Here is a 26,623-nt window from a genome sequence, read left to right on the forward strand (position 1 = left end):
GGATTAAAAAAGATCGATCTTTTTTTTACTATAATTTTTTTTTTAAACAGTACTACACCACAAATTGATTTTACATAACCGCAAACCTTACTAACTTAAAATCTCTTTACTCCCGGGTGAACACAATTTGCTTATTGATTGACAACATTTTAATTTAGTTTCAGCAAAGGTCACTTGTTGCAATGTTCGTTTAAGCTTGGCTTACTTATTGATACATCCATACAAACCACAGTGGGGCGGCTACAAAGCAAAATGTATAATATACAAATTATGAGGATTGAAACAATCTTTGTAAAATCGAGCCCTGATGCAGTAAATTATATAGTAAAAATGTCAAGGTAACGTACCGTTTCCAGAAAATGACTAGTATTTGGTCGAGGTGACGACATTTTTTATGTTAGCTAAAAGCCACTTGGTTACAAAGCATTATAGCGGCATGACCCCGAAGACCATTACATTATACTGATTGAAACGTCCAAACGTTATGATTCACAGCTCTAGTCTAAACAAATCTGTTTAATGAGGTTACTGCTAACACCACTCTTGCTTGTATTTTCCTAAATGGCACTCAAGATTTACGTCCAAACACTGGGCCTACAATTCAGCAAGTAAACTGCCGGGAGGACGTATCCAGGGTTCCAGGTGCAAATTAATCAAGACCAGCAGACGGTGACAGACAGTTACTTCCTCTGGTATATTTGCCCAAGTAAAACAAGAGGAACCTCTCAGTCACTTAAAAAATCAAAAGTAATGAAGATGACCAAGCAGTTTGAGCCTAGGTGACGTTTGAAATGAAGAGGTATTTTAATGGGTTCATGTTTTCAGAGCACGTCATGAATCACATGCACGTAATTAGGAAATGTTTACACTTTCTGTGCTTATTTAGCTAATGTGAACGATCATTTACACAAAGCTTTTTTGGAAGTTTTTAGCGTCTCACTTAGTAAGAGATTGCTGGATCACACGATTCGACTGGCCGCCGTATACTTCAATAAATAAAGCAATGACACGCTCAATACAAAAGCACATGATACCATTCTGAGGAACACTATTCTAAACCAGCCTAACCTAAAAGAGTGGCTGCTCTTTTCACGACAGAAAGTGACATCACGGGCGTTTGTGGAAGTGTTTTAGATTGAAAGCCTTAAAGTTAAGGAGCCGTTTCTCACAATGTTTTATACTATCAACAGCTCTCCAATGCTCGTTACCAAGTCAGTTTTTAAGTTAATTTTTGTTTTGAGTAATTACCAAACGTGTACCTCCCCTTTAACCCATGTGGAATACACACTAGCGTCATGACCGTTTAAATTGATATGTTTACAGGTTTGCTTTATTATCTACATTCATATAAGATTAGCTGCATTTGTGCCACATCACCTTGTAAACCATAACACGGTCCTTTATAGGAATATGTCTCATAATTTAGATCGTAGCTTCACATACCTTGCAGGAAAAAAAAACTATGCGATTTAATACACCCCTTATGGATGTAATAAAGCACTCATATAAGACCCGAGTACATTGTATTATTCAAACAATCGAACTTTTTAAAAGGGTATACTTTGCCTTTAACACAATACGTTGTTAAATTTGAAAACAGTGTGCACTGTGAAAAGAAAGTGATGAGTTCAACTAACAAGAAGAAAAAAAATCAGTCAAAACATTTGTCAAAAAAATATCCTGGTTGTAGTAAAGACACTGGACACTATTGGTATTTGTCAAAGGCTAGCCTTCACAGTTAGAGTCTGTGTATCTCAACATATGCATAAAATAACAAACCTCTGAAAATTTGAGCTCAATCTGTGGTCGAAGTTGCGAGATATTAATGGAAGAAAAAACACCCTTATCGCACCATGGTCACACGAACTTGTGTGCTTTCAGATGCTTGATTTCAAGACTCCAAAATTCTAAATATAAGGTCTCGAAATCAAATTCGTTGAAAATTACTCCTTTCTCGACGAGAGGGAGCCGTTTCTCACAATGTTGTATACAATCAACATCTCCCCGTTACTCATAATCAAGAAAGGTTTTATGAAAATATTTATTTTGAGTAATTACCAATAGTGTCCACTGCCTTTAAAATGATTACCGAAACCGAAAAGTACTTACCGATTTCTGGAGTCGATACTATGAGAGGCTTTGATGGTCCAATCATCATTTCAGCCAAACTGTCCATCAAAGAATCCAGCGATTTCTCGATATCGTTCGACTGTTCCTCGCTATTCTGCAATTGCAAATCGAAACATTCATATTAAACAATTTATCCGAAAGAAGTGAGATTTATTGTTAGTATAGGGTGAGATATATTTTCTTACCCTACAAGTTTGAGAGGAGTGTATCTCGAAAGGTAACTTACTCTTTAGGAGATAGCTGTTGATTATAGAACATTATTATAAATAACAGCAATAAAGCAAGCAAACAAAAAGAAAACTAAAAAGCCCGACAAATATTAAAAACAGAGACAAGGGAAGATAAAATAACCCTCCGTAAAAAGGTGTGTGGTTTAACTAAGTATTTATAATAAATAAAATAAAAACATTATGACCTTACCCTTGCTTCTACGGGGCCTGATGATGACGCTGATATCAGAGAATCTACTGCACTCATCACTTTGGTGTCGTTCTAGGATGAAGGGGAAAAAACTCAGTAAAATACTAATTTAAGTCATGGATTGCATATGGGCATGTCTACGTATTTACAAAAGGGATCTTGTTAAAAGTAGTATACCGAGAAGGTCCTCGCTTTGATTTGTGCGTACAAAACCTTTGGAATGTCGGGGGAAAATAATACCAGCGTGAGTTGGGGGGGGGGGTGCCAATGTTAAAGCATTGGACACTTCATGTATCACAACTTATATGTAAAATAACAAACCTGTGAAAATTTAGGCTCAATCGGTCATCGGAGTCGGGAGAAAAGAACGGGAAAACCCATCCTTGTTTTCGCACGTTTCGCCGTGACATGTGTTTAATTAAAATAAATCCGTAATTCTCGATATCGAGAATTGATATTGTTTTAATGTTTTCTCAAAAAGTAAAGCATTTCATGTAATAATATTTAAAGAGAAGTATTTCACCATTACCTTCTGTGAACCCTGTAAATTATTTGTAAATCTGTGAACTTTTTTCTGTCCGAAAGTGTCCAATGGCTTTAAGGATCAAAGTGGAGCAACCGAACTAAAGAAGTAAATGATCACAATGTGTTGGCTAAGCTGTCTATAGTAGGCATGCGAACTCGCGACTCAAATACAGGGAGTGGGTTCGGGTTCCGTTCATAGCATTTGTACCTTTAAAGGCAGTGGACACGGTTGGTAATTACTCAAAATAATTATTAGCATGAAACCTTTCTTGGATTACGAGTAATGGGGAGAGGTTGATGGTATAAAACATTGTGAGAAACGGCTCCCTCTGAAATGCCATAGTTTTCGAGAAAGAAGTAATTTTCCACGAGTTTGATTTCGAGACCTCAGATTTAGAATTTGAGGTCTCGAAATCAACCATCTGAACGCACACAAGTTCGTGTGACAAGGGTGTTTTTTTCTTTCATTATTATCTCGCAAGTTCGATGAGCGAATGTGCTCAAATTTTCACAGGTTTGTTATTTTATGCATATGTTGAGATACACCAACTGTTGAGGCTAGTCTTTGACAATTACTAATAGTGTCCACTGCCTTTAGGCAAAACACCGAATTAGGTCAAGTCCGAATTGGCGGCTATGGCTATGACTTGGCCGCCGAAGACACAAACAATTCCCCATGGCTTTAAATCGATGGCCGCAATCGAAATAAGGCCCGATATGAGCATGCATAATATCCACAGCAAAACCGAAACCGCTACTTTTTATCTTCACATAAAAAGCAGCAAACACTATCGCAGATTTTAATGAAATTCCACAGGCTTGTTGTAGAGCCTATGTTGTTTTCTATGAAAGTTGGAGTATGACAAATCCTCCAAAATTTACGCTTTGCTTCACCTGTATAAACAAACGATTTCCAATCAGCCTTTGATGCTGTAAACTGCCCATAGCCTAATTCACTATCAATTTAAAACAAATACGTTGAATTGTTATCTCCTCATTGTATACATGACGGATGTTCAGCATCATTTCTATTTTCCCATTGTCCCCTTTTGGAATGAGTGTATAGTTTGGACAATCCATTTAGCACTTTTGGATTATTAATTTGTCTAAGTCTGCTCTGGTGAACTGTACGTGAAGTTGATCAAATGCAATTAATATGTACGTGTTTATCAAGTGCAGAAATCGTGTTCGTCAGCCATAACAAACACCAGTAGAGGAGGTCGTGTGAAATTAATGTATTTGGAACTGGTTTTACACCTTCGTCATGGTGCGGCCATCTTTTTTTGGTTTTCCTTTTCAAATCAATGTAACCAAACCGAGGCTGGAAGGAGACCTCAGATTTAGAATTTGAGATTTCGAAATCAAGCATCTGAAAGCACACAACTTCGTGTGAAAATGGTGTTTTTTCTTTCATTATTATCTCGCAATCTCGTGTCTTTAATGCATATTCTTACCGTAAACGTCTCCATGACTCCACGGACTTGCTCGAGCTCTTCGTATAAAGCGTCTGCAAGTTTTCGCTGTGTAAAGTAAAATATAAAAAAAGTCTTCAAACCATAACTCTCTCTCCATTTATATTACTTTTCTAATTTCACTAGTAAAATGTAAAGTAAATAATCATTGTGATTATCAAATGATCAGTTTCAATGAAGCATTTTGTTCTAAGAGCTAGGTTTTGTTAAAAAAAAAAAAATCTTATGGGGTTATAGTTAAATAGTCCAAATAAAGTTGTGTTGGCAGAAATTATAACTATTTGAACACCCTATGGTGTAAGTTTTGATTTTTTTTCCCAGCATCTATGTGTGACAACATCTTTGGTGTAAATTTTAACACCAATGTTGTATTGTAGCGGTTTAGGGTGTATATCCCCTATACTGTTTACCTTTGGTCTTGTGGTAGGATCTTCAAGTGTCGTCATTTCTACGACTTCGTAGTCGGTTGTCTTGGGTAAGTCGATCAGCTCAGGTTGTCGACATTTTAAACTCTTCGACACTAAGAGTATATAAATTAAAACGAAGTTTAAAACTTTGACATTATTAATTTTCACCGACCGATTGGGTTTCTTTTGGGTTTGAGGGCATAGGCCGTGCCCGACGTGCGACTTGAGTGTTTCGGTCGCAGCTGACACCACGACCCATTTTCATGGAGCTTAAGTAAGTACAACAAATTATGCTGACCGGAATAAGGTTACCAGACAAACGATGATTCCACGTGTACAATATGGGACTGGTATCCTGCTCATTTTTACTTAGCAACTGTTAAACAATGTTTCTGGGCTTAAAGGGAAGGTACACGTTTGGTAATTGTCAAAGACCAGTCTTCTCACTTGCTGTATCCCATCATAACCATAAAACAACAAGCCTGTGGAAATTTTGGCTCAATTGGTCATCGAAGTTGCGAAAAAATGACAAAAGAAAAAACACCCTTGTTTGACAAATTTGTGTGCTTGTAGATAGGAATAAAAGACATCTAGCTAGAAAGAAGTCTTTTATATATTATTTTAATGAGAAATTACCTCTTTCTCAAAAACAACATTAATTCAGAGGGAGTCGTTTCCCACAATGTTTTGTACTATCAACAGCTCTCCATTGTTTGTTACCAAGTAAGTTTTTAAGTTTTATATTTGTTTTGAGTAATTACCAAAGGTGTACCTTCCCTTTAATCAGACAAAACAACTTTGTTTAATATTCCCTATTTGTTGTGACCTCAGTCTCATTCAAAGCACGTCAGCTAAATTTAACACTGACTTTGTATGCGCTGGAAATTGCAAGTAGGCCATCCTGCCAATTTGAGTGAAGGTGGGAAACACTTCAGGACTTTCTTGGTAAATAAGGAGAGCTTCTGATTAATTGGCGGTCTGTAGAGTGATAGTTGTTCATCTGAACAATTACCTTCTTGAGGCAGGTATGAATTGTTTGCCAATACGCACCTCTCATCTTACACGAGTAGAGATGCGGCTCTCCTGGCATGGACGAGTATAAATTTCCATCGAGGATATAGACGAAGTTGCGCCCCGACATAGGGTGGCCTGGAGCCCACGGCCATTTGCTCTCGTCAAAGGTGATTGCAGTTTTGTCGATCCATCGGAAGGGGGTATTGTTCTACCAGGTTGAAAGAGGAAAAAAGTTAAGAGCTTACTTTAGTTGTGTCATAAGGGCCTTGTTACACGAGGCAACTTTTAGAGGCAACCAACTGCAGTGCATGCTACAGGACCGCTTCTGTAGCACATATTAATTTTTCGAACATCATCTTATGACCTACAAGAGCAGTAGCCCAACATTCAGATGTGAATGCCATTTTTTCATGGAGATTGCCTGGGTTGCCCGTAAATTGTCTTGTGTGACATGGCCCTAAACCCCCAATTTTTAAGAACAGAAATAATCTCAAAGAAATCTCAGCGATTAGCAAGAAATTTGTTCGTCTCCGATCACGCTGAGGTTCAACCATAATTAGCTTCAAAATTCCCACATTTCTAAGAACACTAAATTGCTTTATCGCTGTTTTTATGGCAATTTATTTGTTCGCGTACTTTTTAAAAATGTTTTTAACAACATCAGTCCTTTTTATTCGTTGGGTATCTTGAATTTTGTTTATTTTCTACCAATAAACTTTGCTCTTTTTGAATGTTTTACCTAAGATGGCGGCAATCGCCATCGCAAGGGATCTATTTAAACAATACAAAATACTTACAGCATCCCTAATGAGCCCTAACCACACTCCCTGACCAGGATTGAAAATGCCTTTCTCTTCAAGTTGTGTGATTTCAACATCTTCAAATGAATCCATGGTGAGCATGGGTGACCGGCTCTCCATGCACTTATTCTGTGCACTGAACCAATCCAGTCGATCGTAGATACCATTTTGACTGAGGCAGTGACGCTTGAAGGGTTCCCAACGTTTCGGACAGGACTTTCGTTCTGTGTATATGAAGTCAGGGTACTAGTTATCAATGCATTGAATTTAACTGGTTAGATAGAGCACGTCCAAGCGTGCCCATTAGCCGACCCCGTGGTTGACACCACCCCACCCCCCCCCCTGACTAGCAACATACAAACGCGGTGACGTACTCACTCAAACGACTCGTTTTGAAGTCTAGTCAACCAAAGGTTCGGTATTCAGCACTCAATCAATATCAAAAGTCGGTTGTAACTAATTTGACTGATTTATTTTTATCCTGGTGTTAGAAAGTTGACAATCTGTGAACTCCAGATTACAAATTTGAAATTTTCAGGATTCACAATATACAGCGCCACCAAGAGATTCTTCGCAGAAAGGTAATTGTTTATTATAGTGCATCTTTCGGCAACTCTTTCACGACGTACGAACGCGAATCGAATGACAAGCTGTAGAAATAACAAAGTTTTAAAAATATAATATAATGGCCCACACAAAATTGCAAGCCGTGTGGATTATTCTTTTCTTTTTAAATCATTTTCCCAACATTATGCATTTAAAAGCAAACGGTTTCAAAACATAGAACAGCTCGCCCGATCCAAGGCAACCTTTGGTACAATTATACTAAATGTTTTTTTGAGTTGTTATTGTGAATATGGCGAGGTGAGTTATGGTTATCCTCAACCGGAAGTAAACAAAATTAATCAATGCACATTTCGTAATCACTTATTTCACTAAACCTTGTGTTGAAATTAGTCAAACTGAAATCTAACTTTAACTTAAACCTGCGATTATGATTATGCATTGCGGTTAATGACTAAAACATATTTAAGAGATTAGTCAAACCGAAAGTTAAGTAAAACTTTAACCTGCTTAGGCCTTGCATAACTAAAACCTTATTGTGAAATTAGTCAAACTGAAAGTTAACTATCCTGCGATTATGCAGTAAAAACTATTTTGTGAACAAACACACTTAGTAGTCGCACACGTTCAATGTCCATTATCAAAGGGATAACAGCTTCAACAGAAACTGCAAAGTACCTTTTGGATGAGACTCCATTAATGAAAGCAATAAATGTTAATGGCACCGCGGCCATGTTTATTACAAAACACAAAAGGGCAGCACTTGGATTTTCCTTATTTTCATTAAAACCTCCATTAACAGACAAAGCCTACTAGATGCATCGTCAGCTTATTCTGTCTCAGAATTACCGACAGTCCAGATATCATTTTCTGCAATACGAAATAAATTATCACAGATAGGCCTAGATGCGACTTCTTTAGTTAGTTTGCTGCAAAGTGTCCCTGCAAACATGCGAATTAAACAAATTATAGTTAAAGAGTTTTGCTGTGTGCACAACCAGTTTTGTGTAACTGTCCTGAACCAGACAAGATGGAGGTAATAAAATGTGTTTTAGACAAAACAAATTCCTAATCCACGATGCATTTTTAGTGTATACAAAAATTTAAATGTTACGATTATGTTTGAGTGTTAATTATTATGTTTATGGAACCCGCACATACTGGAGTTGACAAGGACGCGATTGTGAAGTGGACATTGACGTTACAAAATTAGTTCGCAAGGTGAAGAGAATTCTCTCACAGTCTCGCACAAGTCCTTAAAGACAGTGGACACTGTTGGTAATTGTCAAAGACTAGCCTTCACAGTCGGTGTGTCTCGACATAAGCATAAAATAACAAACCTGTGAAAATTTGAGCTCAATCGATCATCGAACTTGCGAGATAATAATGAAAGAAAAAACACACCTTGTCACACGAAGTTGTGTGCGTTTAGATGGTTGATTTCGAGACCTCAAGTTCTAAATCTAGGGTATCGAAATCAAATTCGTGGAAAATTACGTCTGTCTCTATATGGCACTTGAGAGGGAGCTGTTTCTCACAATGTTGTAGACCATCAACCTCTCCCCATTACTCGTCACCAAGTAAGGTTTTATACCAATAAGTATAGTGTCCACTGCCTTTAAATCAAGAGAACTTTCACCAAACCTCTGTACATTCAGCATTGCTATTCACTTCCCATCTGTGTCCGTGTTAAAGACAGTGGTAATTGTCAAAGACCAGTCTTCTCACTTGGTGTATCTCAACATATGCATAAAATAACAAACCTGTGGACATTTCAGCTCAATTGGTCTTCAAAGTTGCGAGATAATAATGAAAGAAAAAAACCTTTGTCACACGAAGTTGTGTGCGTTTAGATGGTTGATTTCGAGACCTCAAATTCTAAATCTGAGGTCTCGAAATCAAATTCGTGGAAAATTACTTCTTTCTCGAAAACTATGTCACTTCAGAGGGAGCCGTTTCTCACAATGTTTTATACCATCAACCTCTCCCCATTACTCGTCACCAAGTAAGGTTTTATACCAATAATTATAGTGTCCACTGCCTTTAAATCAAGAGAACTTTCACAAAACCTGTGTACGTTCAGCATTGCTTTTCACTTCACATCCGTGTCCGTGTTAAGTTTGTACATGTACATTCAATCCGTCTCTACTATGGCGGGAACTGTAAAATTAACATTGAGTGCATTTAACAGCGTTTCGTGTTAGTATTGAAATGCGAATCAAGCCTCGTGCACACGCAATATTCTAGACACTCACCGTCAAAATAAGTTGTACCATTAACTGTGAAAAGAAGATAATAACATCAACGCAAACAAGCTTACAAATTTAAATCAACGTCAAATGAAATCGGTCAAAAAGGTTTTTGTTAGTATTTTGTCAAGGCTTCGTCGGCCGTCCATGCCGTAAAAGCTTTTTAAAAAGCGTCCAGGAATTCCTAACCCCGCGAAAGACGTCAGCTCTGAACAATCTTCATAAAGCATTGGTGTAATCCAGTGGGGGCACGAGACTGTCTTAACGGGTTTATAACTGCCCTTGCAGCTGCTTGATGTAACTTATAGAGCCTTGAACTTGGCAAAAACAGAGTATGAGATGGACAGGATGGAGTTGACGTATTGATGGTTGCAAAAAATTGACAATACAAATCACAAGGAATAAACTAATAAAGATCAAGAGGCAGACGGTATCTAAAATATCATATCTTTATATACGTAATAAGCTGTTATGGTTTGAATATCTCTATGTTATGTTGGGTTTAAACGAGGTAAATCATTGCATGCAATTTATCAATTCATCCATTTTGAAAAGTGTGGCCACATTTTAAAAAACCACAATCGTGTATATGAGGAAACTAAATAACCAGTAAAAAAAAAACTATAAATAAATCGGACATTCTGATGAAGACGATCAGAATATAATGTTCAAAACGTCAAGACTACACCCGTCACAAAAGAGATTTACACTTGGTTGTACCCTCAAGTTTACTTTTTATTTATAGTTTCCTCTTATTTATCCTCACCATGCAAAGCTTCAAACAATACTCAATACTTACCAACAAAAAAAACTATTAGAGGCATTCAAGTTTGAATATTATGTGCATGTTGACACATGCACTAGTTTTTTAAAGTAGTTTCCTATTGTGCGATCATGTGTGAATATCTTTTATGAGGGATGATGGCTCAGAGAAGAGCCGTTGGTATGGTCTCGACGTTTCGAACAGTATACTCTGCTCGTCTTCAGGAGAAACTATTCCCCTGAAGACGCGAAATAGGCTAGTTACGTCTTACATGTTATAGTACTACGTTATGTTAAATGAGAAAGAAAAGTGTATAAGAATCCATGATTATTGTGGGGAAAACAAATCTGTGCTCATTTGTTGCTTGTTTTCATAAGCACTATCAATGTATGCGCTGTTCACTGCTTCGACAATACCGATGGACAATTTTTGACCTTCAAAATGTGGGCGGAATATACAACCGGAGCATACGCGAGAGCAATTTACCTGTGAAGATTTCATCTTAACTAAATATTGGAAAAGCTAGGAAATGGATTCATCGTTGTGCATTCATTTGTAAAAAAAAAAATAAACAAAAGGACTGAATTCAATTTGATGGCTGTTTATCTGGCCTTCTAGTTGTATGCTCTTTCCGAAGTATAATTGATCATGGCCACTGTTCGATCTCCCCTTTTCATCGTGCAATCTCTTTGCTTAAAAAGCAAACACATAGACCTGGCTAAAGTGCAATCAAACGTACGGTGAGAAAACAATTGGGCAATTGTCGCACTGAGGCGAGACGAAGGCAATTACATCGCCTGGTCAAGGTCTGTGTAATTAGGCAGTCCTTTTCAGAGTCTACGGTGAGTCGCTTCAGTCTCCCCGCATGTAGGTCTACACCTTGTTTGAATGTGTCATGTGTCCTCGGATTTTCTTTAAAGACATTGGACACTATTGGTAATTGTCAAAGACCAGTCTTCTCACTTGGTGTATCTCAACATATGCATAAAATAACAAACCTGTGAAAATTTGAGCTTAAATGGTCGTCGAAAATGCGAGATAATGAAAGAAAAAACATCCTTGTCACACGAAGTTGTGTGCTTCCAGATGCTTGATTTCGAGACCTCAATTTCTTAATTTGAGGTCTCGAAATCAAATTCGTTGAAAATTACTTCTTTCTCGAAAACTACATTACTTCAGAGGTAGCCGTTTATCACAAGGTTTTAAATTATCAACCTCTCCCTATTACTAGCTACCAAGTAAGGTTTTATGCTTATAATTTTTTTGAGTAATTACCAATAGTGTCCAATTCATATATAAGAGGATGTGTTGCCGTATTGGATCGCTTGAAAATGCAACGAAAAACAAAACGAAAAAAAAAAAAAAAAATGAGCAGCGTTCTGTTATTTCTGTATCAGTGTTACAGCATGTTATGAATAGATGCTGAACGTTATTTGTCAGTCACTATTAAAAGGTCTAATGTCACGTTTCCTCATTTACCCTTCATCGCACAAATACATGTTACAACCATTTTTTGTAGCACGATTCGAACCGACAACCTTGTAACTGCAAGTCCTACAGTCTTATCAGCTTCAGCTGAAGTATTTTATTATATAAAGTGAGAAATTACTCACACTCAATATCAACACCTCCATTGGTCGTTACAAGTAAGTTTTTATGCTAAACATTTATTTTTAGTATTTACCAAAGTGAACAGTGCCTTTAATATACATCGGTGTAAGGGTGAAAAAAAATCATATTTTTTTGTTCGTTTTCTGGAGCTCCATGTATTAAAAATGCCTTCGTGTAGAGCTTATATTAAAAGAACAAAACAAAAGTGACGTAAAAACCAATCACTTGTGAAGAATGGGTCTATTGCAGAACAATTGAACCGATATGTGTTTACTTAATGAATCATTAACATTGCAGTCGTGATCAGAGAAGCAGAACGAAATCGTTGTCTCGTAAAATCCATTGTTTCATTGAGGCTGGAATAATTCATCACTTTATGTAACCCATAATAACACACAGAAGAAAGAATCAGCAAATTTGATGGCCATGTAGCAGTATGAAAGAACAAAAATGTTTAGTGATTTTTGCAAGTTTGTAAACACTCTTATTTCGATTGCGACAATCGATATAAGCTATAATTGCTAAATATTGTCGATTTAATAGCAATTTAAAACAAGTTTTTCTTACTCAGCGGGCTCAAGTTTAAACTTATTCTTTAACCGATCACTGATCAATGACTTCCTGGTAAATTTTATGTATTTATTTTTTTATAACTGACGAATAAAGTAATTCATTTCAATTTGCAGTGAAATTCCATTAACAGCTGCCAAGCACATGTCTTAACTATTAGGGCTTACATTCAGAAACTGGTGCCTTTCCCCTTTGTATAAACTGTTCTTGGAATGTCAGCTGTGAATAGTCACAATGGACTCTCTAACCTAGCTAGGAAGAGCCCAACACCCATTGTGAAATATAACGGATTTTGGAATTTCTTTTGTGTATATAGCAGACCAATTGTTGTACATAGGCTAGGCATACCCAATTGAGCTAAAAACAACCCTCACTCTTCTCTAGCTCACCGAAAAGCTCTCTTTAGCTAGTCCCTTCGGGGTGCAACTTTTTAAGGCTATAAATATTGTGAAACATTTAGTATTTACTGAAATGTAACGGAACAGCAGCGTATACAACATCGTCGTGAGGATGGCAGTTTTCACCAGAGACCTAAAGAGAAGGGTAAGCATGAGCAATCATGACCCTTCACAAATTCAATAAATCAATCCTATAACAAAACATCTGCCATGAGTTGTCTTTAAATTTTAAACCATCCGCCCAGGTAGTTAATAAGTAGAACAGTTCTGGTCCGAACGGAGAAGTCTCCCGAACACCCGAACAATCTACTCCGCGGTAGTAGAAAAAAGCAAGACAGTTCGCTAAGAACAAACTCTACCTGGCAAGTAGATACACACACATTGGTGTTACCGCAAACCAAATGTATATGAATTGTCTTGTTATAAACTGTCTTAAATAACATTAAATTAACGTTAAACAAATTGCAATCCATTCTAACGGTTTTAAAATTTGTTACATGTGCCCTCTTTTATGAATCCGTAATAAAATAAAAGCTCATCTGTATTAAAGGAACGTAAATTCGTAAAAAAAATGGCATGCGAATCCGTAATCAAAATACGTAATGACGGAATGTATTTAGTCCGGAAAAACCATATACTTAAGGAGGTCTGGAACAGTAGTGCGTTATGATGTGTCATCTTCGCTTGAAGAAATTATGTGTAAACTATCGCCGAACTCTAAAGCTGGACAATCAAAGTCAACTGTTCGGTCAATGTTAAGAAGAGAGAGGAAAAAACCCAGTGCAAGGTTGGAAGTCAATAATCTGAGTGATATTACCCCTCAAAGTGTAAGTGCCTGGCAAATATCAGGTACTTTTAATGTTTGGAAACCGGACGTGATCGGTCTGTCAAATAGTGCGGGTAACTGACATCTAAGATTGGTTAAATCCCTTTATGCAAGAACCATAAGAACAATCAAGATGTAGAATTTTGAGAAATTAAATTGCATTACGCGCGTGATATCCTAGATTATCTTCATATTAGGATATTGCAGACGATTATTAACACAATAGTTCGCTCTTCTTGCCACCCTTGCAAGTGGGTTATAAACACGGGTTGTTGAGCTTCCAGTGCTTAAAAAAAAATTGTTTGTATGTGCTATTTGTCTTTTATAACTTGTATTTTTATCAATGTAAAATTGTTTGCTGTTTTGTTGTTTTGGTACCGATGTTTTTGACTCTTTTTATTATAATCGTAAAGTGCTCAGCGACTAGTTTGATGTTTGGCGCAGTATTAATCCTGTTTATTATTATTATCATTTTTATGTTATCTCAATCGGGTCCTTTGTCTCCCAAGATGGTTATCAATTGTTCCAAGACGGATGACTCTATCAACTTCCCTATGCTCTCAAGGTATTTCTCCCGTAAGGAGACTTAATGGAACCTGCTTCCGAGAGCAACGCGGTCAGGACCCCACCCCGTAAAGGCTTCGCGAGCAACTACACAAACCTTTTTTTTTTTTTCAATTTTAAAATGTTGCAATAAAGCACATGCCTGGTTACAAAAACTGTTGCCCAAATCCAACCCTTGTATTGAAAATTTAAGTAATGCCCAAATCCAACAAGCTTAAACTCTACAGCTCAAATTTTAAATGCTTTTTGTTCTGTTTCCTTCATCATTTCGCCTCTAATTGGCCTTAGATTGCACCGCATATAGCATCTAGAATGCAAACAATTGCGTTCGCATACTCAATCTTTGACATAATCTGGTCTGGATCCGCCGATGATCAGAACCAACACTACTCTCAAGAGATTTTCACACAGTGATACCACAAACCTCGCCAAATGAAAATCTTACATTTGTTATTTTAAAACAGGCTAAGATGGGGTAATGTCTAAACTAATTTCCATGGTAACTGAACTAAAATTTGGCAAGATGGAAAATACCAATGTACCTTTCTTGTAAAGACACTCTGCATTGTTTACACACTGGCCCATTACGCCCCTGTCACGTGACAGGACGCACGAGACGCTCGCGTTTAGGCTGCTGACGGTCGTTTCACACCCAAGATAAGCCGTGTTGCCTCCGTCCAACCAGACTGACGAAGAGTTCTCCTCATTGCAGTTATTCTGTTGACGCAAATTGACGCAAATTTATTAATGCACCAGTAAATTATTTACTCCCAACCCAAAACCTCAATATTCTAATGCTCTCCGGAATTCCATTAACGATGGCGCATTCAATTATAAAGTGTATTTGGCGCTAATACGTACAACTATACACGGCGGCTCTTGTAGAGTTTAACATGCTTTTTTCCACATTAGCCGCGATTGAGGCTTTCATTCCACGACGATTAGCGTCAGTAACTCATTAGAGTAGAAAATTTGAAAATTTATTGATGGGATTTTTCTTTCTTTCGGCGAGCCATTTATAATGAAGGAATAAATCACCTGCTAGGAAAGGGTGTTACATTATTGCTAGGAGCCAGCTGCAAAAAAAAAGAGTTTATTGCTAGGAGCGAGCTGCAAGAACTGTTTAACAATGTGGTTGTTTGCTCTGTTGATAGAACGAATATCATGGACACAGTTTCAGGGACGGGGAGTAAGTGGCTTTTAGTTTAGATTAGTAAGATATGTACTCGATTTTACTCTTGGGTTATGGGTTATGCTGTTTTCAAATGATTTAGGTACTTTTTGTAACACAAAACACAATGTCCACACATTGACATTAAACTTACACTGTTTGAAGATAATGATAGTAGAAAGCGTAGAAAGCGTATATTAAAATATGCTGTAATTTTTGAAAAATGAGTAAAACAATGTCATGAAAATACATTTTGACATGTTAAAATCATTTTCGTCTCATGATCAGTGGGACGAAAATTATTTTCCTGAAATTGATTTACTCATTTCTCAAAAACTACAGCACCTCAGCAAGTAATATTTTCAGGGAAGCTTTCTACTATCACTATCTTCAAACTGTGTAAGTTTAGTGTAAATCTGTGGACATTGTGTTTTTTTTGTCCTACAAAAAGTACCTCGACCCTTTAACAAGCCTTGTCTGCTATTATTGTTATATATTTAAATGATCGATGTGACTTGTACTTTTTTATAAATGAAACAAAATATCAAAGTCCTTTTAGCCCAAGGGAAATCACATCATCCCCTCACCCAACGGTAATGGACTCTTTTGATCCACAAACACACAGCTCTTTGTTGCATTCACTATGTTTTAGCTCCCATTGGTGTACACAAGCTCTTTATCTGTGGACTTTTCCTCAAACGGGGAACATGTCGTCCCCTTTTTTTGTTACAGGTTCCCGGTGTGAATGAATAGCAAGTTGGTTATTTGTGATGAACGGGTTTTAGATAAAGGTATGGCTTAGGCCCTTGGATAAGGATGTATGCCAGAGATAGGCCAGGGTTACGATGTATTAGGCCAGGTTTACAATGTTTAAGGCCAGTGTTACAATGTATTAGGTCAGGTTTACAATGTATTAGGACAGGTTTACAATGTATTAGGCCAGGTTTACAATGTATTAGGTCAGGTTTACAATGTATTAGGACAGGTTTACAATGTATTAGGCCAGGTTTACAATGTATTAGGTCAGGTTTACAATGTATTAGGTCAGGTTTACAATGTATTATGCCAGGTTTACAATGTATTATGCCAGGTTTACAATGTATTACGCCAGGTTTACAATGTATTAGGTCAGGTTTACAATGTAGTAGGCCAGGTTTACAATGTATTAGGCCAGGTTTACAATGTATTAGGCCAGGTTTACAATGTTTAAGGCCAGTGTTACAATGTTTTAGGCAAGACTTACGGTTACAATGTTTTAGGCCAGGGTTAGAATTCTTCAGGTCAGGGTAGCCTATGACCACTTGATTACCAGGGTTATGATAATTATAAAAGCAGATCAAAAGCCTTCTTAATCTACTTCTGAGCCACGAGGTTCCCACGCATTATTACCGCAGGATAAAAAAAACTTATGATTATGACTCCATATTATTATTACACGATCAGATCAGGATTATGATGAGCAGATCAAAAGCTTTCTTGAGCTGATCCAATATTATCTTCCATATTAAAACCATACGATTAAGTCAGAATTACCTCATCGTCCACACCGATATCCCCACCGACACATAGCGTCTTTCCTCGGTCACATTCGAACCACGTCCCTTCCATCCCAACGCTGCAGTTCGTATTGGAAGAGGCGCGCAGTAACTGCCTCAGGAGATGACACGGGTAACCTCTGACCTCCATGCAGATCTGGGTGTTGTTTAGGCCCCTCATAACCCCCTCGACACACCCGCATAGGTCCTCGCATGTCTCGTTGTGCCAGTTCGGTGAGTTGACACCAACCATGCTGGGGTCCTGAATTGTGAAAAAAAAGTAAACAGTTTCCGTTAGTATATTGATTAGCCTTTCCCAAGAAAGATGCAATCCAATCATTTTTACGAAAGATTTAATTAATACTCTTAAGTGCTTCTGAATTCCTTCTTAAAGGCAGTGCACACTATTGGTAATTACTCACAATAATTGTCAACATAAAACCTTACTTGGTGACGAGTAATGGAGAGAGGTTGATAGTATCAAACCTTGTGCGAAACGACTCCCTCTGAAGTGACATAGTTTTCTGGAAATGACTTATTTTCCACAAATTTGATTTTGAGACCTCAGATTTAGAAGTTGAGCTCTCGAAATCTAGCATCTGAAAAAACACAACTTCGTGTGACAATGATGTTTTTTTTCTTTCATTATTATCTCGCAACTTGGACGACCAATTGAGCTCAAATGTTCGCAGTTTTTATTTTATTTTATGCATATGTTGAGATACACCAAGTGAGAAGACTGGTCTTTGACAATTACCAATAGTGTCCAGTGTCTTTAAGCATGAGGTCAGGTACCTCAAATAAACCCGTTGATTAGTAATAAATCCGTACACGAAGTCGTAAAACTTAACCTGTATTACCAGTGAACATATACATTGCTGATTTGATGCACACCGACTTATTTACGTGGGCACCAGTTAGTATAAACAACGATATTTTGTCGTCGGTTTGGGGCATATTTCAAGCGACAATGTCATAAAAATTACTATAAAATTATACCTGATGTGAACATTTTGACTGAAATTGGTGTTCAAGTTTCTTGTCTTGGTTTACGTGAAGATTCATTTCTCTATGAATACAATTACGAAATGTTTGGAGATCGTGTTCCTAAATCAATAACATTCCATATATTACAAGATTTTAGATTACACACTTAGGTACAATGATTGCTTTACCTTCTATATGTGGATATAGAGTACATTCAATAGATGGATAATGAGACTGTGTAAACTTAACAATATTGTTTTCGTAGTTCTGATCAAGCGCACATTTCCAAGAACCTGATAAGTCTGCTGCCACCTAGCGCCTCCCTTAACTCTCCCATTGATAATGAAAGACATTTATTATATCCTTGTCTTACTATGACATCCCACAAATTAATAGACCCTTCCAATGAAATATGTAAATTGCACATAGCGCGTGCGCACTAGAGTTTTGGTTGGCCAAGTAATGAGGGAAAATCGCGCTGTTTTGTACACGGCTAATGGGTGCCTGACGCACACGCGATTGCGCGTCTGCTTAGTGCACAACTCTATGGTGTATTCCAACCAACAGGGTCTGTACGCATGCGTGAATGTAATTAGCATATTTCATAGGAAGGGTCCATTGCGTGTGCCAATTAATGTCTTCATTGCAAAAAAATAGCACTGCAGAAAACATGAAAAGGCAAAACAAGTTTAAGAGTCACTGGTTATTTTTCCCTTTATGTAAAATCTCTGTGAGACTTTTAAGTGCATGTTTTATTATACATAGCATGTTGCGCTGTGTTATTAGAGAGTTTCTTTATTGTGGTGCAATATCATGCCGTTTTGAATGAGATTGATGGTGGGATGACGCAATACGCGTCTGCGCGTCTTCCTAGTGCAGAACTCTTTAACAATTTGTTGTATGCAAGTCACCAGACACACAAGGCCAGAAGGCCACTTCAATGTGTAGGCTACAAGTGAACTAACTTTCCAGTGGCCGTTGCCACCTAACTTGGGCCGAAACAGGTTTGTGTATAGGCTTGGGTATCATCCATTAGAATCCTGGCTGGTAGAGCAGAAAACACTACCCACCCCACCCCCACCCCCCCCCCCCAGCTTAAATAACACACATGCGAGAATATAATTAGCATATTCCATGGCAAGACTTAATTATGAATAATAAAGCCAACAGGTATAACACGTCATATATGTTTAACAACTTAGGCTACAATGCATTTTCTATCTAAATCTCCATGGAAATCTGGGCCCTCTCCTTCGATAACAAAAGAGGCGGCATTGATACAATAAGTCGTTCTAATTTTTATGAGTGGTTGCTCTGACAAGCTCCAAATTGTGGGCTCAGTCATAATGATAAAGTGGACATTTCACTTTGGTTTTCTAGGCCAAGCTTTTAGCGGCGTTAATGATGGATTTAATGGGTTTTCTCCATATGGCCATAATCTCATCTACCACCAGCCGTGAAATTTCCCGACCGCTCATAATCCATTTCAATACAAATTTATATTTTTATTTTCATAAGGGAAAAAATATGTGGGTGAGGATTTGATGTAAGTTCCGAGCAGAAAGGATTTTGGGAACTTTAAATGTGGTGGATTAGATAATGCGGCACTGTGCCTTATTGTTCATTATACGTTTTTTAAGGACTATGGAAGCATGACCTTAAAATTATTTTAACATCTTTTGAAGTGCCGATTATAAAAAAATACCGAGTGAAACCGACCTCAAGTCAAAGTAGAACAAACATGTGGGAGAGAATATGATATAATTACTGAGCAGAAGGATTTGGGATCTGTGTTGGAGTAGGGTGCATCGATCATGCAACATTGTGACGTATTTTGACATTCTACATTACTGGGAGCAGCGTCTTTAAATGATGTGAACATCTTTCTGAGCGCCGGTTATAAAAGGCCGCATGATTGAAGTCGACTTCAGATCAATTGAAGTGGAGGTGTGAAACATTTTGTGAAATAAATTTGATTAGTGTTTCAATCTGAACCCTTTCCATTGCGGTGCAATTTAATATATAATAATTTGTTGAGAACTGTGATACTCAGTACTGCACCGAGTCATAAAGGGAAGGGACACGTTTGGGAAACCACTCTTAAAGGCAGTGGACACTATTGGCAATTACTCAAACCAATTATTGGCATTCCTCTGAAGTGCCATAGTTTCCGAGAAAGAAGCAATTTTCCACGAATTCGATTTCAAGACCTCAGATTTAGAACTCGAGGTCTCGAAATCAACCATCTAAACGCACACAAGTTCGTGTGACAAGTGTTTTTTTCTGTCATTATTATCTCGCAACTTCGACGACCAATTGAGCTCAAATTTTCACAGGTTTGTTGTTTTATGCATCTGTTGAGATACACCAAGTGATAAGACTAGTCTTTGACAATTGCCAATAGTGTCCACTGCCTTTAGAATGAATGGTGGTAACCAACTTTTGGTTAGAGTGTGGTTATGTAGTAAAATTATTGCACTTTTTATGGACAACAGTTTGAAACTGTGTAAAGCGTTACTGTCAATAGGCTAATTATATTGCGTATTCCTGTCCCGACACTCGCTCCGAATTTTCGAAAATTTCTTTTAAAACAGACCACGTTTTGAAATGAAATGTAGTAAAAAAAATGTTAGTTTTATTGTATACATCTCTAAATGTATATAATTAAAACACTTTATGCCTAAAAAAAACACGTCTCCAAAAGTTCACCGTAAAAAAAGACTAGCAAAACAAAGGCGCTGCGTTAAAAAAATCACTTAAAACGTATAATTGCCTTTAAATAAAACAGTCTGAGTTAGTGATGATAATTAGTCCGTAATCGGTAGGGATTTCTTTTGCAGATGCTCGAAAGAATTATATAATAGCATCCTTGTGGTGATCACGTCCTTTGGAACTACGGGAGTTTAGTTAATTGCTCCTCTTAAAAATGAATAATTCAGTCTAGGGCAGCTTTTATTCTCTTAATGGCCGTCATTAATCATGCCTTTTAATATAAAAAATATACCGTAATAATTGTTAATTAAAGACACTGGACACTATTGGTAATTGTCAAAGACCAGTCTTCAAAGAGACCTCAAATTCGAAATCAAATTCGTGAAAAATTACTTCTTTCTCGAAAACTACGTCACTTCAGAGGAAGCTGTTTCTCACAATGTTTTAAACTATATATCAACCTCTCCCCATTACTCGTAACTAAGAAAGGTTTTATGATAATAATTATTTTTAGTAATTACCAATAGTATCCACTGCCTTTAATGGCCGTCATTAAGCATGCCTTTTAATACAAAATATACCGTAATAATTGTCAATTAAAACAGTTTGAACTGCTCAATTTTGAAGCTTACTAGTCAGGCCAGTGTAATTTGAATAATAGTTTCTCATCCACACATCTTTAATAAATCCCCAAAGACCATATACCTAAAGTGACATCTCCAATATCATTTCTATTGCAGCACAAACATAATAAGCTTATAAAATATTGATATGCAACAGATCTCTTATAAAACATACAGTGATTTGCTGTGTTCACTCAAACATGACCAGGACATTTTAAAGGAACGTTACAGAATTGGTAAGAAACAAAAATCGTAAAGATCACAGATTTACATTAAACTTACACGATCTAATGATGATGAAAGTTGAAAATTTCGATTGAAATATTTTTGTCTGAAATGTCATATTTGATGAGAAATAAATAATCTAACTTCGCGTGAAGTTTATCGCTCGGAGAACGTTTTTTCCGGGTTTTTTTGGCATCGATGCAATGCAGAATTAGTAATCAGTTTTTCACTATTTTCTCCTCATCACCCAGATGGCCGATCGATCTCAAACTTCGTTTGTCAGTTTATGTACTGTATATGTTGGATTACATAAAGTGCTTACACTGCCAGCAACTGTTTTGTTAGCAAAAAACAATTCTGCAGTGTTCCTTTCACATTACCACAATTTTAAAACATATTTTAATAGATTCGGAAAAGTTAATCAATGAGAATTGGCGCCTATGATAGTTATTTAATGTAGTTAATTAAAATATAAAACTAAATGTTTAATGGGATCCTGACATTATCTCTCGTCACTCACCCAAGCAATTCGGCTCACCCAAACAATTGCCCGTGTATATGCGAAAGTATGATTAATTTTGTCTAATCGAAACAATTCATCTGTCAAAATTCGTCAAGAGGAACCCTCTATACCAAAAGTCAGAAAACTTTGTGTTGCAGATTGTTAGTAAGTGGTTCATTTATTTATAGCTAGAAGATTTAGGGTTGAACAACGACAAATCGACTAGAGTGGGACTCAAACCAGCAACCTCCCGATTAACGTGCCGGCACTCTACCAATTATAAGCTATATATCCCTATCTATGGTGTCTATCATAAGCTATCTATGTTGGCGGTCTCCCTAATTTGTCAATATATAGATAGGGCTAGATAGCTCAGGTGGTAGAGCACCGGCACATTATTCCAGAGGTCGTTGGTTCGAGTCCCACTCTAGTAAGATTTTCTTAGTTCAACCCGTTATCATTTCAAATTTACCCAGTCAGTTTCGATTGTGGTTTATAATATTTGATAGCTAGAAGATAAAGGTAATCTTCCAAAGCGAAATGATGTAATTTACAACAACAAAAATACACAAAGGAGGTTGCTATACCCCCGGGGAAAAAAATTGTGAGCGCCCCCAAGCGGTCAAAAATACGGCGGATTCTAAGAATCTTTTAGTGCACTAATTACCACCTTAACATAATTCCCCCGTCTATAGTTATTATTGACAACACAATCCAAGGCTAACAGAGCGCTGTAAGAGTCATCTTTTTGTTCGCTCCTTTTTTTAAGGTTTGATCAGACATCATTTCAGACACCCTAGATATCCCCAATCAATTCCGCTGTCGTTAACCCAATTAAAAGCAAATAATTTAATACCAACCACGTGTTTGTGTTGCCATGGTAACATCACATACGTCAATCAAACACGTGTGTGCATTCACAACATCTGCAACACATTGGCCGTAACTAGATTATATGGTTCTTAATTACTTTCTTTTTTGTCTGTTATTTGTTTTGCCTTGCCAAATTTGCCTTGGAAAATATACCTTGCAAAATAACCAAAGCTCATTCATCCAGAGGAGACAGTCTTGATTCGAGCCGTTTAGTTTGTTATTTTGAACTATTTGTAGTCATTGATTCGAATTCGTTTGGCCTATACGATCTCCCACAATAGTTAAAGGCACTACACTCTATTGTTAATTACTCAAAACAATTGTAAGCATAAAAACTTAGTTGGTAACGAGCAATGGAGAGCGAATGATAATAAAAAACATTGGGAGAAACGACTCTCTCTGAAGTTACATAGTTTTGAGAAAGAGGTAATTTTTCAGGCCTGAAGCCTTTTTCTAAAGGCACAAATTTGTGCAAACCGTGTGTTTTGTCTTTCATAATCTCTTGCAACTTCGATGACCAATCGAAGATTTGTTATTGTATGCATATGTTGGGATACACGAAGTGAGAATACTGGTCTTTGACAATACCGAAGGTGTCCAGTGCCCTTAAACTGTAACATTTCCTTCATCCATGCTGTTACTAACGCATGAGCTGCAGACTATACAATTAGTAGTGAAACTCCGTATAACACGACTTCCAAATCAAATAGATGGAGACCAAAAGGGAAGCAATTATGGTTGATGAACGGCGGATGTTTCCCTGCGGGATTATCATATTACCAATGACCAGCCCTCCCCCCCCCCCTCGTCTTGCTTACCGGTAATTTGGTCCATTCCACCCCAATGGAATCGTCGCCCCACACGCCCGGAATGAACTAGTGCATCGATCCATTCTAATTTCTCCAGTCATTAGACTTAATTAATGGACCCCATTTAATTATGCAAATCGGGGGACTACAGTCATTAGTTGTCCCTTCGTTAACTAGCAGGAAATCAGTCACCACATCTTTAGGGTCATAACACACGGGGAATTTTACAGACCACCAGTTCCAATCCACCATGGCAATCTCAACGAGGAGAATTCATTCACATTTCAAAGTTCACATATTATTCTTGGGGATCGTAATTAATTGTGGGAAAAAATACTCATGTGCTTCCAAAGTGGTCCTGTAGCTTGCACTGCAGTCGGTTGCCTCAAAGTTGCCTGTAAAATGTTTCCCCTTGTTACAAGGCCCTTATGCTCTGTTGGGGTCACATTAACCCAAAAATTGATGCGGATCCCGTCGACCCGAAATCAGGGTCAGTTCTTAACAAGGAGTGTATCATAATTATGTTCTAGTTTATTTGTTTGTTTTACATGTTTTTATTTTGTGTTTATCCAACTTATCAGTCCGTTTGTTCTTGTTCTAGTTTCTGTCGTGTGTCTGTCCGTCTGTCCATGATGCATTTCACAACACGCCTTACCCTTTCCCATTATATACGATCTCGATAAATGTATGGAATGTTATTTTGTCTTCATAGCATGGCAACAAATGTGAGTTTTCAATTGAAATTGGTACTTGAATTGAACAATGCAATCCAAACACACTGTCTGTTCAATTAAACACGCAAATACATTTTATATGAAAAATGGCAACGACAGGTTGATGGGCCTAATGTCAATTCGTCATATTGAAGGGCAGTTATAAAGATGAGGAATGGAGGCCAAAGACTTTTCATTTAATATGAAAAGCATCAAGGGGAACAACACTTTGACATAAAAGGTCAAAACTCTGTCGTAAGAAAAAATCGTTTGAATTTCCTGGCTATTACAAACGAAGGTTAATACGATGGATCGTTAAAAATACGAATCTTGATATTAATAAATGTGATTTATTAAACTGTCTCGTCAGACCACTTGCTGGGGAGCCATGATTAATGGATGCCATTAGTGAAAACAATTACCATGTTGAACAGATTTGGGTTTAAGAAAGAGCGTTTGGCTTGAGGGTCGTTGGTTCAAATCCCGCTCTAGCAAAATGTTCGTTTTTCAACTGACCCCAAATCATTTACCCAGTTCCCTTTGTGGTTTTTAATAAGTTGAAAATAGACATTATCATGTTGAAGATTTGGGGTTTTAAGATAAAGCGATAGACTGAAGCTGGTCGTTGGTTCAAATCACACTCTAGCAAGTGTTTTGTTTGTCAACTGACCCCAAATCATTCACCCAGTTTCCTTTGTGGTTAATATCACGTTTAAAATAGTAAATAATATCATGTTGAGCAGATTTGGGTTTTTGAATAAAGCGTTAAACCGGTGGTCGTTGGTTTAAATCCCAAAAATATTTTTTTCGCTTTTCAACCCAAACCATTTACCCAGTTTCCTTTCTTGTTTATCACATGTTTAAAATAGTTAATAATATCATGCTGAACAGATTTTAAGAACATATTTTTTAGAGAAAGCGGTAAAATAGAGGTCGTTGGTTCAAACTCCTCTAGCAAATGTTTCGACCCAAAATCATTTACCCAGTTTCCGAAATAGTTAACGATATTGCAATTGTTCAATCATGTGATAAATTCGAGTCCATCTCTACCAATATATCAACATCAGCTTAATCTTCTATACAGTGCAGAAACCTCCTGGAGTATACTCGCATATTGTTTGAAGTACAGACTATAGCAGACTTGAAAGTATGTGCAAGGACGTCAATCTCTAGAAGAAATCTAATTATTTTAAAGCACAGTCAAACGTCTTCTTTTATACATTGGTAGTTGATAATGACTTTACTTTGTCTATACAAATTGGGCGGACAATTAATGCTCTTTCTCCCAGCAGCTTACCCAATGGTAGTCGTGACTCAAGTCCCAATCAGGCGTGAGAGTCCTTTTATTTTCAGTCCCATCGCCTAACGCAACGGGACCACAATATAATACGTTTTGACGGCGGATATGCTTAGGGTCCTCTCGCACGAGAATGGGACTTGAATCAAGTCTACCCCCAATGGCGGCACTAGGGATGGGACGCTTCAAGAAACTCATCAAACATTAAAATAAATTGTACGAATTTGTTTCATAATGGACAGGCCTATACTTAGAGAATTCCCTTGGTGGATGTCCACGTGTTGGATGGTTGTGTTTGTTTAGCTCAGTCATCACCTTCTCATGATCTCACTCTGCGTGAACAGTTTTCCCCCATGGTAAATACACTTGGCCTAATAACCAAATTCATATCATGGTAATATATAGGCCTACTCTTTATTATGGCAACGATTAGATGGTGTTTTCAAGCCCCGCCTTATAGGCCATTTTACCCGCCAGAAAACAGATGCTTTTTAAACAGTAGGGCCATACTTTGAAAACGAAACTGTTTAAAACCTAGTGTACAAAATTCGTATTAAGAAATAAAACATAACTTTCGATCCGAAATAAAACTCGCTGATGATAAATATCAAACTGCAGTTACAATGTTCAAGCAAGATAAATTCGTCTAAAACACTGACAGGTTGAAATTTCATGAAACCCAAAACATCATAGCAAAGTTGCTGCACTTACAAAAAAAGTACGTAAATAAACGCTCACAAAAAAACCTTAAAGGCACTGAACACAATTGGTAATTGTCAAAGACCAGTATTCTCTCTCGGTGTATCCCAGCATATGCATAAAATAACTGTGAAAATTTGGGCTCAATTGGTTATTGCAGTTGC

General features: G+C 37.4%; 1 protein-coding gene across 4 annotated transcripts in view; it reads right to left on the bottom strand.

The window, feature by feature from the left end:
* LOC117298239 (adhesion G protein-coupled receptor L2-like) overlaps positions 1 to 17,289 on the bottom strand; it is a 44,221-nt gene extending 26,932 nt beyond the window's left edge. For all 4 annotated transcript variants that reach the window (XM_033781373.1, XM_033781376.1, XM_033781375.1 and 1 more), the window contains exons 1-8: positions 17,018 to 17,289; positions 14,856 to 15,030; positions 6,766 to 6,992; positions 6,005 to 6,176; positions 4,958 to 5,067; positions 4,530 to 4,595; positions 2,551 to 2,622; positions 2,110 to 2,224 (exon numbers count right to left, since the gene is read on the bottom strand). In XM_033781373.1, the coding sequence (XP_033637264.1) occupies positions 2,110 to 2,224; positions 2,551 to 2,622; positions 4,530 to 4,595; positions 4,958 to 5,067; positions 6,005 to 6,176; positions 6,766 to 6,992; positions 14,856 to 15,030; positions 17,018 to 17,272 (1,192 nt within the window). In that variant the 5' untranslated portion in view covers positions 17,273 to 17,289. The remainder of the gene's footprint in view (positions 1 to 2,109; positions 2,225 to 2,550; positions 2,623 to 4,529; positions 4,596 to 4,957; positions 5,068 to 6,004; positions 6,177 to 6,765; positions 6,993 to 14,855; positions 15,031 to 17,017) is intronic.
* Between the last annotated feature and the right edge of the window lie 9,334 nt (positions 17,290 to 26,623).

Source organism: Asterias rubens, chromosome 13, assembly GCF_902459465.1.
Source record: "Asterias rubens chromosome 13, eAstRub1.3, whole genome shotgun sequence".
Taxonomy (NCBI): Eukaryota; Metazoa; Echinodermata; class Asteroidea; order Forcipulatida; family Asteriidae; genus Asterias; species Asterias rubens.